Here is a 15,679-nt window from a genome sequence, read left to right on the forward strand (position 1 = left end):
GCCTGGCACACTTACAGATTTTAAAAATCTGAACTAATTCTGAAAATGTGAGAGACCCCACACATGATGACAAATAATAACAGATTTAACGGTTTTGTTCTTGAGTGTGGTTTGCAACAAGATGACCAATTAAGCTTTCAGCAAACTCCTACACAGTCTCTATCTTGCACAAGTAACTGCAAATTCCACAGTGGAGATTTTTATTCTAGGTAATTGAAAACATCAAAAGTTCCCATTTTTGGGTGCCTCAGACTTCTATTTTGCTGCTCTATCTTTTTAATTTAGTTTATTTTATTATTTTTTTTTAGATACAGTGCTTAACAAATTTATTAGACCACCTGTCATATTTGTCTCAGAGACCATCCAGCATCATGAAGTGCTTTAATGCGGACCCTTTCATTTTCAGTGAGCTCTCAACATTTTACCATTTTGAACAGGAATGAGGAATTTTAAACTGAATTCACCTTTTTATACCCAAATTTGAGTCGGCTCACAGGGCTTCTCTGAGAAGTCAGAAATTAATCAAGCATAACATTGAACCACTAAAACTCATTTTTCTGTTCAGGAATGCAAGTAAATAACTATAATTTGACATATTAATCAAGAAATATCAATGTGCTTTACTATTTTTTCAGTTTTTTTGTAAATCAGTAAATTTGAAAATTCATGGATAATAATAATAATAATTACATTTTAGCATTAAAAATATCATTTCAGTTAAAGAACTTCTGCATATTGGTGTAATAACCATTTCAGAAACATAAAAAATGATTTTGGTAATTACCAATTCTGTTGATTTAGGGCGGCTGTGGCATAAACCTTACTTTGGGTGGTGGTCTAATAAATTTGTTAAGCACTGTATATGTTGCTAGGATCACTGAGGAGATAAAGGAAACAAGGAGAGAGAGAGGAGAGGACTTTCAGCAAATACCGCCAGGGATAACATAGCCAATAGCCTCTGTGTATGGCTGCCTGCTCTGCCAACTGAACTGAAGGGGACCCCAGTTTTTATTTTAACATGTTAGGGATTTGAACTGAACTGGTTTTATAATTCAAGTTCACAGAAACCCTTCGTTTATTTACTCTACTAATCTTTTGGAGAGACTTTTAAGCAATGTTTAAAGATTAAAAAAAAGTGGCATAAATAACATATCCTCTACATTTCCTCACTACTACTGTCTCTCCAGGTGATAGTTCTGGGTCTGAGTGATGAGCGGTCAGATCACTTGGTGGACGTGTCGGTGGTTGACCTGCTGCAGGACCGGGAGGGCTTCACCTGGAAAGGCCATGACAGGCTGGAGCCACGTCTAAAGCCCGCCCCCTTCCCTCCAGGTTTCCAGCCACTGGTGCTGGTGCAGTGTCTGCCGCCTGCCTCAGTCACAGCCATTGCGCTTCATGCTGAGTGGAATCTGATCGCCTTCGGAACAAGTCACGGATTCGGCCTCTTTGACTACCACAGACGAAATGCAGTGCTTGCAAGGTAGCACACACAAATACATGCAGTACTTAGGTTATTTTTAACGTTATTTTTTATAAAAGAAGGAAATGTCATTTCAGTACAGCCAGCATGTATTTAACCTAGCTTCTCTTATAATCACTTGGCAGTTCTTTTCTAAAAGGATAAAATTGTTGCCTTTAAAATGCAAAACAATGACAGAAGCAGATCAAAAACAGCATCACATTACTGCTCTCTGTTTCCTAAAGGTGTACTCTGCACCCTAATGATTCCTTGGCAATGGAGGGCCCCCTGTCCAGAGTCAAGTCCTTGAAAAAGTCCTTACGGCAGAGCTTTAGACGAATCCGTAAGAGCAGGGTGTCCGGGAAGAAACGCACCATCACCACACCCACAAGCAAGGTAAACAACTCTCTCTTTTTGTGGTGTGATGGCTCACAGATATAGACAGATTGATTATTTGGTCATTTTGTATTGTGTGCAGGTCCAAGAGGCCAATGCTGCTCTGGCTGAGCAGGAGGACGTGGCTCCGGTACAGAGAAGGATCGAACCGCGGTCTGCAGATGACTCACTGTCTGGGGTTGTGCGGTGTCTCTGCTTCGCTGACACATTCCTACGAGATGGTAGGTTAAATTTTAAACAAAGTGTGGAACAATCCAGTATTGATTCAGGGTTTTTTAATGAAAGAATGTCAATTTCCACAGGTACTAACCATGGACCAACACTATGGGGCGGCACTAACTCGGGCAGTGTGTACGCCTATGCTCTGGAGGTACCTGGCGTGGGTTTGGGGCGTGTCTGCGAGCGTGGGGGTGCAGGCGAGAGCAGTGTTTGTGTTGAAGCGGTACTGGGGAAAGAGATCCAGCTGATGCACAGAGCCCCCGTGGTGTCGATCTCTGTGTTAGATGGCCGAGGAAAACCTTTACCGGATCCGTACGAAGCCTCCCAGGATCTCGCCATCGCACCTGATATGACCAACGCTCACTCTGTCCTCATCGCCTCAGAGGAACAGCTGAAGGTAAAGGCATGGCACCAGTGGTTTGTGATGCAAGGATACATTCAGCTAACAACACAATGTGCATAACGGGATGCAGAATACAATTTTATAAAAAAAATTTATCATACAATTTTAAGACAAAAGTTTGATTTACTGAGTCACTACTTCATAGCTCTTCATGATGGTTCTTACAAATGAATGATGATAATGTGAACAGCTTAAACTGAAAGTGGAATTAAGTAGACAGCATGATCATGGCAGACAACCATGAAACTAAATTAGGAGATGAAGCTTTTTAAGAGGTGAAACTGAACCCAGTGAATAAAAAATGATCCTGCACTCTTCCTTTTTAGGAGCACTTTATGTTCAGTTATCACTCTGTTGTTCTCAAGGGCCATATATCTTGTATCATACATTATTATGAGTCACACTACTATTCCTACCTCTACCCTACATAAGCAAAGCCATCATGAATTTTTAAGACTGTGAATGACTAATGATGCCACGATGTTGGATCCAGTCTTAATGCGCTCTCTCTCTCTCTCTCTCTCTCTCTCTCTCTCTCTCTCTCTCTTTCTCTTCAGGTGTTTTCCCTCCCCAAGGTGAGCGCGAAGACCAAATTCAAGCTAACAGCACACGAAGGCTGTCGGGTGAGGAAAGTGGCCCTGGTGGTCTTCAACTCAACTGCACAGGAGGACTACAGTGAACACACGCTGGTCTGCCTGACCAATCTGGGCGACATGCACCTCTTCAACATACCCGGCCTTCGACCACAGGTAGACTTCATGTGTCTCTGGATGCATTTTCATTGTAGGAGAGAAACTGTAGGGTGATTTTCAGATTGGATATCCAGCTTTTTAAAATGGCCTTTATTGTGTATTTTTTTCGTGTCTTTAGGTGCGTTACGACTGCATTCGTAAAGAAGACATCAGCGGCATTGCTTCGTGTGTCTTCACCAAGAATGGACAAGGTGAGACAAACAATTGAGTTTTTATCAAAGCACAGGGAACATCTCACACTTGGATACTTGAGGGTCACAACAAGAAAGAGATTATTCAAACCAGGGCAGGATGGATTGGAATTGAGGGTTATCTTTACACATTTTACATAGAGGGCAGGTCTAGACCGTGCTCTCCGTTTTGGCTTAGAATGATAAAGACCAGCGTTTTTCAATATTACAGTAAAGACTGTACCCTATTATAATAAAACCAGTGTTAATCATCATGACATATTGATCATGTCCAGAGTAGAAATGCGAACAAGAGGAAATATTCTTAATCAGATTGGTTGGAATTTGGTCTAAAAGACAGTTCGATGGGCTAACTCCTCTTTTATAGTATGATTTTTTTTCCCCGTGAGTAACACGCTGAAGTTGTAGCTGCCTAGTTCTTCACTGTTGTGTTCTTCTCCGCAGGGTTCTACCTGATTTCGCCCTCTGAATACGAAAGGTTCTCTCTGTCTGCAAAGGTCATCACTGAGCCGCTCTGCTCGGTTCAGCTCGACCGTCTGCTGGAGCTCACACCTGCCAGGTAACACAAAAAAAAAAAAAAAAAGAAGTTGTTTTTTGTTTTTTTTTTTCTTTTATGTAACCGTAATTCAGAGACTTTAACCCTTTATTATCATCAATTACACTTAACTGCTTTCCTCAACCTGGCTAATGTATTTAATGTTTAAGATCAATTCAGGTCTCCCAATCAGATGGCCTTTGTTTTGCAAAATTAACTCTGAGAAACTAAGGATCTTGTGCTTTGCTTTACACAGCTTACTCACAGCACAGTATCTTTTTTCTTATTAAAAAAAAACAAAAAAAAACTGTTCAACCAGGGCTGTGCTGAGAGGCTGGAAATCTCTGACTTAAAATATGCAATATTGCATTGGCCTATATATATATAAATTTAAGTAGGAAATCTGTTTCATCCATTATAGCACCAGAGAGTAGTTTCTGTTTTTTAGCTCAATTTATATGTCATAAATCAGTAAATGTCACCAAATTAACAAATTCCAGTTCCAGTTGAGTTGCAGTCTTTTCTAGCGATTCATTTTCGACCATCAATGACTTCTGGTGGTCTTTGGACTGCTCATCTGAAACCACTAAAACCATTATTAGAGCTCTTTCCAGTTTAACACACTCAACTGCTTTTGAAAACTTTTGAAAATTTCTTTTACTGCTTTATTAATACTGCATCTAACACTAACATAAACTGTGTGCAATCGTGTGTCTCCTAAGTGACGGTACGACAACACAGCCGCAGGCCAACGGAACCCACAAGAACCAGATGGGTCAGGCTGAGGGTAGGTCCACACACACATACACCTCCTCAGTTTTCTCTCCCTGTCTATTCTTCCTCTTCATCTCTCTCTCTCTCTTCTCTCTGAAACTCAGAGTGGGGGCTTGCAGGGGTCCCCTTCTGGTCTCCATGGTTACCTTTTGGTATGCCCCAGTTGCCTCTCCTGCACAGCACCCCCTTGTTTGGCAGGAAATGATGGTTACTGTGGAGATTAGAGTTTGTTTTGTCGTAGTGTGATTTCACTTTAAACGTCATTAAAAGTCTATGAGGGCATATGCAACGTTTAAATGTTTATTTCCATTTAGATACTTTTTATTAATTACAACTAACATTGTGGATGTATTTTAAGGATAATACTGATTATAAAGCAGATCATCTCTTTTAATAATAGTGAAAAAGTGAAAACGAGCATGTTTCCTAAGGAGAATAGACGTTGGTGTGCCTTTTTGCAGACTGCCTCACAGTTTCTCTAAAAGGTCAGTTTAGAGTTCCAAGATATTTCTGGCTCTCCATGCTTTTATCAGCCTGGTTTTTGATTATTGTTGGATCATGATTTGGAGCATGGGCTCTAAAATCTATGATCATTTCTTTTGACCTGGAGATATTGAGCTTCAAGAAAGAATCATCACACAAAGTAACACACTCACCCACAATGGGACCATGGTTGAACTCTAGAAGAATAAGCTGAGTTAAATATGGTGCCATTTACTTTAACCCTCTGTGACCAGTCTGTTAAAAATAAATTGTTGTTTTGTATCGAAGATGAATTTTATTGACTCAATCTGCACCACTGCAAAACTTCTTAAAGTTCCCCTACAGCTTACACTTCTGTATGTCTCCCATATGTTGATGTCAGCCCTCAACTCTGTGTTTCTCCTCCACAGGTCTTACAGAAGAGCCTCAGAGCACCCTGTCTTCCCCAATCCTGGACACCCCCCTGGACTCCCCACTCAGCTGTGCCGACCTCACCCTCGACACAACCGGAGAGATCACTGTGGAGGACGTCAGGGAGTTTCTAACGTAGGCATTCACATTTGAATATCCAAGTACTGTGATGTTGTGCTAGCATTTAAAAGGAATAATCGAGTTGTTTTTGTGTGCAGCACTGTGGACGAGGCGGAGAATAACTTAAAGAACATTAAAGAGGAGGAGGGACGCTCGACAGGAATCCTCATTAACTGAACAGGTAAGACAAATGCACACATGGGGGAGAATCCACTTTTACTCATATTCCTCACTGGAGTTATACAAACTATGAGATCAAACTAGACACAACACTGAAGAATGCCACACACTCTCTGACACACACCTGTTTCTAATGGAGCCGGTCCAGAGTGTGCAAACTTCAAAGGGTCGCTCTGTCTGAGCGCTGCATTCCAATAACAAGCCCACCACGCTCTTTCTGAACTCTGAGACTTTGAAAAGCCAGCTGAGCAGAAATCTGCTTTGCACTTTAAAACTGATGCATGAAATACCCCATAAAAATCTAGAGGCCTGAGTTCAGAGTCTTTAATGTAACACTCAAAAAAAAAAAAAGCATGTTTTTTTTTTTCAGTGAAAATTTGATTAGACTTAGAAATGCACAGCTGGGTATTTGGGTCTTTAATAAACATCAGTATCACTGATTTGTTAACTCAGCTAAAACCAGAGGAGTCAGTAAAGGGGCTGCTGTCATTCTTGCTTATAGTCTTCTTTTTTTTGTAACTCTCTGCTGCCCTCTGCTGGAGTTATATGCAACTTCCCTCAACCCTTCCTAGGGCATTATATTTCCGGCCCTGTAAAATTTTCCTTTGCATAGAGCACAGGTGTCAAACTCAAGGCCCAGGGGCCAAATCCGGCCCCTGGAACACAGCCCCTGCTGTGACTGAGTTTGACACCCCTGGCATAGAGTAAAAAAATATCCTTTTAAAAGTTACAGATGCATGCTATAATAATCATGTTTTTAAGTTTAAGGCTTTTGTGTCAACAAAAAGTGCTGATTTTGCTGTATTTTTTGGTTATCTGTAAACTGTCTTTTGATCAATTTCATTATTTCTGTTAGTTTTACTGATACTTAATAAAGCACATAAAAGAACCAGGGCCCAAATACCCCTTTTTAATTTAATTTGGTTTAAAAGCAAATGTGAATGTAAAGCTGTATTAACAAAGAGAATTTTCGTATTTGTACAGAAGACTCAGGTGGTTGCCTTCAAGAGGAATGCTGCCTCAAACCCCTACAGACACCTTATATACGATGTTACGTACATTTAGCCATTTAACATAGCTGGTCACAGTTTATACTAATAAATCAGCATCTGAAATAACTTTTCAATGAAGGTTGATTACATCTATAAAGCCTGAGAGAAAGAGCAGAATAAACTGTTTAATGGTGTGCTGGTTTGCATAATATGCAAACAAAGTACAGTCAGTCATTCAGTCTATCAATTAGTGTTATATAATACAGTTCTACTACACCTTGTGATCTGTTGATCTGTTGTTGTGGGGAATTGGCATTGTGAACAGTTCCTTCAGAGTCTTTTGGACTGGCCAGATTCTGCTCCTCGCATCTTTGTGAATCTTTTCGGATGATGATTTGCCAAGTGGCTCCTCATGTTACTCATATTCCCCATCAAGTGTGTCACTGCAGTCTGGCAGTCTGCATGTTGTTTTTTTGTTAGTCTGTCACCTTTTCTCCTTTCTCATTCATTGACCAAAATGCTTCCACACATAGTGTTGATAGTTGCTGGAGCTTCCACAATCTCAAAAATGCCGTCACTCGTTCTCCCTTGCGCTGTTAGATCAAGCCAGCAAGTAAAGCGCAAAAGATGATGGGTATGCAAGGGCTGTAATTCCCACTTTCCTTCAGTACACCTTTTGCACTGAAGTCTGTTGTTTGAAACGGTCACATGTCCATAACAGTATTACGATGCTTCTGTTAGGATAATATTAATACTGTCCGTTACATCTCTAGTTGTAATGTAAAGTTTGGGTAATTTTGCTCATACTGTCCTCTGTTTTTACGCCAGTCTTACAGGGAGGGGTTCAGGTGGTCTGGATGGACTGGATATCAGTGCTGGACCACAATCATTGCCCATCAGCCCACTGTGGAGCCCCCCAGCCTGCACTCTGCACTCTCCTGTTCTTCTGGCACAGACCAGGAGGAAAGCCTTAACACAGACATTAAAAACAACTTCATGGACACTTGTTGTGGTTCCTCCATCTGGAAGACCGGAATTATTTTCTTCTACAACCACTTTGAAAACAAGACATTACCTCCCACATGTAGACTGATACCTTGCACAGTGTGGTGCCTGGGTGGACGCCGATGATCCGGATATCATAACCTGAAACTGGAAGTTGAAAAAAACGCAGTTTGTGTGATGATTCCTCCTGGTGGCTTGATGTTTATGGGGCGCTCACTGAGCTCAGTGTCTGCAGCTCAGCCCCGAAGGAAGGAAAATTTAAAAGAGAGGTTCATGTTTTTATTTTTCTACCCGCAGTTTTGTGGCGTGCTGGGATCGGCCTTAGGTTCCCCTCAGTTGAATCTGGAATTGTTGCTAGTTTCACGTGCACACTCATGGATGTATGTGCGGACTGTTCTAGCAGCTCTACAGCCCTGTGAATGAGCCACATTTATCAACCTAGGACATCCAGCAAGAACTGAAAGAACATTGTAGGGGGCAAGAAGAGTAATAAAGTATTTTGAATATCTGACTTTTGGAAGCTGTAGCATTATTAATGGACTGTTATCAAACCAGTGAGCCAAGATGTTACAACACATGTGCACAAGAAGGTTTTAAGAAGCTCTGTGTCTTTGTATTAAAGATGAACTCAAGTAAAGGAAATATGAAGGTGATTAATACTGCAAAGATTGATGCTTTATTAAATATGTTTTGTATGGATATTTTGGAGAAAGTGAAGATTTTGATAAGAAATAGCTTGAAAATGGAGTTCTCGGAGGGAACCAGTGGAAGACAGGGGATGCTAAAGTGTACTTGTGTGAGTAGCAACAGAGCAGGAATATTTTTGAGCCTTTTTTGAAGTATTTTTATTGCTAAATGCATGGCCTGGAAATCCATTATTTGTGTCCTATTCTGTTCGTATTAGGTGAAATCATTCTGCCGTGATTTGTGCCGTATCATGAGGAGGTGGGCAGTGATGTTACAGGAAGTCTAAAGGTACGAAACATCAGAAGCAGCTTTATTAACTAGCATCAATTCAGTTAAATCTCACCCATTTACCAGATTTTCTCTTTTACAAAGGGGCTCATCTGGACCATGTCATTAAATATGCAGACGACACTTTGATGAGCTTCAGTGTTATCAAATATGAAGTATTCTCCAATTTAATCAAGTTATAGGTCATTAAAAATCTTTGCTATGTTACATCAATAAAGAGAGGGAAGTAAGGGTAAGAGATGTGGTACAAGTCTTCAGTTTTTATTTCCCTCTTCTGTTATTCATCTCAAGCAAAAGCTTTTTTGATGGGACTCAGGGAAGTGCAGCAAGGAAAGAGACGTCAGTCTGAATGCGAAGTGTAACGTACTGTGTACTTTGAAGCACCCAGGAGATTTTTTTTTCTTTGTAGGTATCTGTGAATTGGTGCATTCTGGGAAATATTGGCTAGATGAAGAGCTTTGATCACCAGTATTTTTAAATTTTTTAATAAAGTTTTATTGTGTAATAACAAAAACATATACAACATCTATAATTAGGGTTAAATAAGACAGGTTTATAACAGCAGACCAATGTAAATGTTAGCGCTTTCTAGAACCTGTTGTAGCCTGAAACCGCTCAGTATTCAAGATTTTTGATCACAAAATTAAAAGTATAAAAGGGACCTCACTATTTACTAATGTAGCTCAACAGGTAGGGTTCATGTTATTGCTTTTTTTTTTTTACTTTGTCGTAGCTTTTTAAGTGCACATCTATACTTAACCATTTGATGCTACAGCTGGCACGATTTTCCTTTTAAATTCCACAATTAAGATGATATTTTTGTCAGTTTTGTGTGTAGGATTTATATTTGGTCATTTAGCATTTTGGCTGATGAAGAATTGTGAATGTTAATAAAATTATTTACTCTCTTTTGGACTGGTCTGCTTTGTGGTTAGCACCTTGTGATTGAAAAATGAAAAAATGTCTGATTCCCTTGGAAACTTTAAATGATTTTTGTGTTCCCTGTCTTCCTCTACTTCTCAGCAATATGAAGGATAAGTGCAAGCATGCATAAGGCCACTGTGCTCTTGGGAACTTTCAGTTCAACAGATTTTTTTTTTTTTTTTTGTTGCCTTCCCAAGATCTTTGCCTCGCAGCAATCCTGTCTCTGACCTCTGCCACCAGATCCAAACCAAGACATCATGTCTTGGTTTTTGCTATGATATGCACTGACACCTGTGAGCTGTTATATAGACAGGTGTGTACCTTTTTTAAGCATGTCAAATCTATTTTTTCACAGGGGAACTCCAACTAAGGTGTAGACCACCTGTGATCTGCATACAGATTTTCAAGGATACCTGAATAAGTATTACATAAAATACAAGACTGAATGAAAGCTTTACATTCAATTTCAGTTGGTTATGCAGTTAGAAGCTGCTTGTAAACGTTAAATGTCATTATATTCTGGCTATTTTTTGTAGAAATGGCAGTGTTATTCAGTTAAATATTGTAATTTCTATTTTTCATCCATTTTGTGCTGATCTTTGTGTTACCTGGTAAAGTGTTATCAAAAGTAAATCATTAACTTGTGTTGATATGGCGCGCCCTAGCGGGCAATCTGTCTTGTTAAGCGTTGCGTGTCTTTTCGTTTAAATATGACCTCTAAAATATTTTCAAGACTTACTCCTTTAGCTCTTAGATTGAAGCCAAGTCAGGCCGTCTTCAGTACGTTAACCTCCGGTCAGAGTTTAGCGGTGGAACATGACCGACACAACCAGCGCTTCACCGTGGCTCCAGGCAGCGGAACTGGTAAGCAGAAAAAAGCCGGGGCAGACGCTTCGATGTGCAGGTAGTTCCGTTATGGGAGGCCGGTGTCCAAGCGCGGCCTACTGGAGCATACAAATGTTTGCTATGAAAGAATTTTTATTTATTGGACATACTCTACCACCTTTTACTCAATAGTATCAAATGATACCAGTATTGATCTCGTTTTATTGAAAACACATGGTACAAAACCCCGCCTAAAAAACACGGAATCGTGTATAATTCCTCCTTAGACACAATCTGCGGTTGTGATATGTATGAAATGCCAGTATATGATTCTCTTCCAACCACTTTATCATTCGGCATTGATGTTTTCAGTAAAAGTGGCATATTTTAACACAAATTGAGGTTCTTGGCTGCAGCCGTACAGCACTGACAGGTGACGGTTAGCAGCATTAAAATGTATGTAAAAGAAAATGGAGTCTGGCGTTCTAACGACTTAAACGATGCGGTGGGTCCTCCTGTACAGCATTTAATTGCCAGAAAACAGATTGCCTTTCCCTCATGGGAGTTGAGAGTGTTAACTCCTCGTGTGTTGCTATTTTGGGCAATATTTGATACCAAGTTTAATTTGTTTTTTTAGTGCATTAAATTTGGTATGAATGCGTTTGTCCCTCAATGGTCCACAGATGACCACGCAGTGCTGCACTACAGGTTCACTGGAAAACAGGAAGTGGATCTGATGTCAACATATGTACCTGAGACATTCAGGGGTCGTGGTGTTGCTGCTCTACTGTCACAGGTGAGTTTTCAGGTATCACAGCTTTAATTACCTGTTTTAATGATTCCTATAGTTAAATAATAATTGGATGGTTGCTTCACAGGCTGCTCTGGAGTTTGTGGTAGAAGAAAACCTGAAGGCCCACGTCTCCTGTTGGTACATAAAGAAGTACATCGAGGAGAACCCAGAGCATCGTTACAAAGAATGTATCATCACTTAAACGCAGGCTGACTGGTTTAAACACGTCTTCTACCTCAAACGACACTGCCTCATGGATCCTTGGGCACAGAAACTGGACTGCCCAAACTGAAGTCTCTGCAGCATCATGGTGTTGAATAATAAGTGCAAATTGTATGAAATTGTAAATAATGTAAATGTAAACTCACTTGCAGTCAACCTTCAACAAGAGAATATTTTTTACGTAATTTTTAAACTATTGTTTAACCCTTAATTTTTCTCATAATAAATGCATTGAGAGTTAATTTAAAGCACCACCAGAAGGCTAATTTCTTTACGTATTTAATAGACTGTTTAACAAAATTGATCATCATTTGGCTGTACCAGTGTGGACCAGCTTTTCATCTCAACCATATTTTATTTAACATATACAACAAGTCGTGTTATATTAAAGTATGCTCAAAGCATAAGCTTACCACATGTTTTTTAGAGTAGATACCAGTGGGACTCAATTGCAGACATTTCATATACCCATATGAGATCTGGGTTTTTGTTTGGAAATAATTTTTTTAGTTTATCCCATTTATATGAAAGTTCTACATTTCTTGGAAATTGTCCATTCCAAAATCCACACAGATTTTCTGGATTTCAATGAAATTACCTAACATTTCTGTGAATATTTTTAACCACGTTTTAAAATATCCCATAAAAGGTACCCCTAAATTCCTTCTCCTATTCCCCAAATGCTTCCGTTACATTTTATTTATGAGCCTAAACATTCCAATGAAAAATCCCCTCAAATTCCATGTATATTCTGGAAAGCTTTAAAGTAAATAACCAAAAAATCTAAAGCATATTCCCTCAGAAATTCTGATGAAATTCCCCCCAAAATTACGAATGAACATCCAAATAAATTCCACCGAAACTTAGGAAAATATCCCCAAACATCCAAACAAATTCCCTAAAATTTTCATGAAAATAAATGAAAATTTCTAAAGACATCCAGACCTTCATTCCCCCTAAAATTCCCCAAAATCTACAAATTTAAATTCCCCAATTTAATGAAAATAACTAAAACTAAAATCATATTCCCCAAAACTGTAACTACATTTTCCAAATGACCAAAAACTGACTAAAAACCAATTTCTAATTCCACCAATTCTCATGAGAATCCCCCCAAAATTTAAAGCAAATGTCCCCCAAAATGTGAATTTCTCCAAAGTATACACACATATCCCCAAAGCCTACATGAAATACTTGAAAATTTTCCACACATATCAAAACAAGTTCCCCCAAAATTTACAAATACATTTCCCAAATTTTCACGAGAATACCTAAAACATGTCCAATGCCATTTTCTCCTTAAAATGCAAAGGAATTTTTTTTTTCAAATTACTATTTCATTTCCCATATTTCAATGAAAAAACTTCAAATAAAATTTCAAATTACTTTTCCACATTTCCATGACATTGCTTGAAAATTCCTATACCAAACTTCCAAACTTATTTCACAAATTTCTATGAAAATGCCCCCAAAAATTTCAAAGCAAACTTCGAATAAAATTCTCAAAATTATACAAACATATCCCCAACACTACCATGAATATTTCCTTGATATTGCCCCTAAATATTGAAACAAATTTCCTAAAATTTCTATGAAAATTCTTGAAAATTTGAAAGGACATCCCCACCCTAATTCCAAAATAAAATCCCCAAAATTCACATTTAAACTTCCCAAATGTTCAAAATACCATGGCAAACTATTAGATTATTTAAAAAAATAATTATTTAAAACTCCAGAGCAAATTATACCTAAGAATTGAAATAAAATTCCACAAATTTCCCAAAAAAAGTTCATAATTCCAATTAAAATGCTTGAAAATAAAAAAAAACAACTTAACCAATACAAAACTTATAAACCAATTTCACAAATCCCCATGAAACACCTCCAAAATGCCAACGCAAATTTCCCCCAAGACTTCCAATGTTATTCTCTGAAATATGCAAACATATTCCCAGAACTTCCATGAAAATACTTGAAAGTTTCCAAGCAGATTCCCTCATATATGGAAACATTACCAAGAATTTCTATGACAATTCTTGGAAATTTAAGAGCAATTTCTCTCAACATTTCAAGCAAATTACATAAACTCCAATGGATATTCCAGACAGTATAAAAACAAAACAAACAAAAAAAATCCCAGAAATTGTGTCGTAGGAAATTACAAATATAATATCCTCAGATGTCCATGCAGGGTCTCAGGAGGATATAATATAATATAATATAATAATATAATGTCTGTGTTTGAAATAAAGCTCAAAACAAAAAAAAATGTTTGATATCAGTCATATTTAAAGAAGCAATCTGAGAAAGGCAGCATAAACATACACATGGACAGTAGCTGATTGAAAGAAAGTAGGAAATCAAAGAAACAAATTCTTGATTTAAAGATAGAATTTAATATTTCACTATAATTGACAAATTCAAAGCATTCAAATAAACAAAACCACATTCTGACTGTGAGCAGCCCAAAAATGTTGATTTGTCTTTCAGACTGAGAAATATGTCAGCCCATACAACAAATTCTGCACCATTAAAAGTGTAAAAATAATCTTCTGCCTACATTTCTGAACATCCAGTCGGACGTGTCTGTATGTTCACGTTCTGTAAATCTGCCAGCAGAGATGATCTTCTCATGAACCAACACAGAAAGAGCTCAGATAAATCTGCCCATCTGTTCCTGAGAGACCGCCATGATTATAACACACACAAACACACAAATACACACACACACAGGATGTGCTTTTTGTTTCCTGTAATCTCTCCACGTGTGATGTAGGTAAACATAGTGATGAGTGACAAGACCCCCAACAGATAGCCCATCATTAACAAGCAACCAGCCACAGCTGCACCACATGTAGGTCTCTCTGTGTGTGATCATTATGTTCTTTTCATGTTCAGTTTGTGTATATTTGATGTCGTTTGTGTTTGTCTGTCATCATGTGACTGACTTTATCCATGATGTTTCAGGACTGTTATGTTGTCTCTTAGAGCAGTGGTTCTCAACTGGCCGGGCCTCAGGACACAACAACAACTCCTTAATGAGAAATTGCAATCCAATTTTCCAAAAATTCCTACTATTCAAATTTATCAATGTAAAATGTTGCCGTTTGGACCTCAGATGGACTGAAACATATGAACAAAGGGACAGAACAACACAAACATATCAAATGCGTATCATTACAGATGTGCTTGAAGGACATTCATGCATATGTTTTATTTTACTCTTTTCCTCACAATTAAAAATTCTAATTTAAGCATTTAAAACTGATGTCTTAAGATCTTAAAAACTGACGTAAACAAGTTAAACTGAGTTAAGATGTCAAATTTTACCAAGGATTTCAAAAACTACTTTGTCATGCTGCATCCCATTTATCTCAGAAGTCTCAGGGGCATGTATCCAACTGGCATCTTTGAATTTCAGAGTTGAGAGATCAACTAGAACACACCACTGAAGGGATATTTTTGTGTGCTTAGAGTTATACACATTAAGACATCAAAAACATCATCATCTGCACCCATACATTCTGTCCTTCATCCCTTGTTCCCTTCCCTTTATCCCTCGACCCCTACCCTTCACTCTTCATCCCTTAACCTCAACCCCTGCCTTCTACCCTTCATTCCTTGACCCCTACCTTCAACCCTCCATCCACGGACCTCTTCTTTCTGTCCTTTGTCCCTGGACCCACCTACCCATGTGTCCTACATCATTTTCATCCGTACCATCTTTATTTCAGAATAAAATATTCCAAATCCAATCCTCCTCCATTCTTAGGTCTTTGTTAATGAAACACAGGACCAATGGAAAACCAGCTTTATCCCAAGAAAACAGAATAAAGGGGTTGAGATCTTAAAAAAAAAGACATTATTTTTCTGGTTATTTTGGGGCAACACAGCTTGTTTTTCTAAAATATGATTGCACCCAGTTATTTTTTTCCAGGCACACAACGGTGACCCACTTAAGGGTACAGACCCAACAGTTGAGAACCCCTGGATTTGACTCTCTGTCCCTGAACTTGTCTT

The 15,679-nt window shown here is 38.6% G+C and overlaps 2 protein-coding genes across 2 annotated transcripts in view; both read left to right on the forward strand.

The window, feature by feature from the left end:
- llgl1 (LLGL scribble cell polarity complex component 1) overlaps positions 1-9,803 on the forward strand; it is a 47,896-nt gene extending 38,093 nt beyond the window's left edge. The window contains exons 14-24 of the mRNA XM_041777770.1: positions 1,188-1,480; positions 1,705-1,855; positions 1,938-2,076; positions 2,158-2,471; positions 3,035-3,226; positions 3,348-3,420; positions 3,865-3,979; positions 4,678-4,742; positions 5,623-5,758; positions 5,842-5,924; positions 7,744-9,803. Of these exons, the coding sequence (XP_041633704.1) occupies positions 1,188-1,480; positions 1,705-1,855; positions 1,938-2,076; positions 2,158-2,471; positions 3,035-3,226; positions 3,348-3,420; positions 3,865-3,979; positions 4,678-4,742; positions 5,623-5,758; positions 5,842-5,920 (1,557 nt within the window). The 3' untranslated portion in view covers positions 5,921-5,924; positions 7,744-9,803. The remainder of the gene's footprint in view (positions 1-1,187; positions 1,481-1,704; positions 1,856-1,937; positions 2,077-2,157; positions 2,472-3,034; positions 3,227-3,347; positions 3,421-3,864; positions 3,980-4,677; positions 4,743-5,622; positions 5,759-5,841; positions 5,925-7,743) is intronic.
- Positions 9,804-10,478: 675 nt separating this feature from the next.
- LOC121503589 (protein NATD1-like) lies at positions 10,479-11,913 on the forward strand. Its single transcript, XM_041778060.1, has 3 exons — positions 10,479-10,683; positions 11,328-11,440; positions 11,523-11,913. Exons 1-3 carry the CDS (start codon positions 10,530-10,532, stop codon positions 11,637-11,639), a joined length of 384 nt encoding a protein of 127 aa, XP_041633994.1. The 5' UTR covers positions 10,479-10,529; the 3' UTR covers positions 11,640-11,913.
- The last annotated feature ends 3,766 nt before the right edge of the window (positions 11,914-15,679 follow it).

The sequence above is a fragment of the Cheilinus undulatus genome, linkage group 21, assembly GCF_018320785.1.
Source record: "Cheilinus undulatus linkage group 21, ASM1832078v1, whole genome shotgun sequence".
Lineage (NCBI taxonomy): Eukaryota > Metazoa > Chordata > Actinopteri > Labriformes > Labridae > Cheilinus > Cheilinus undulatus.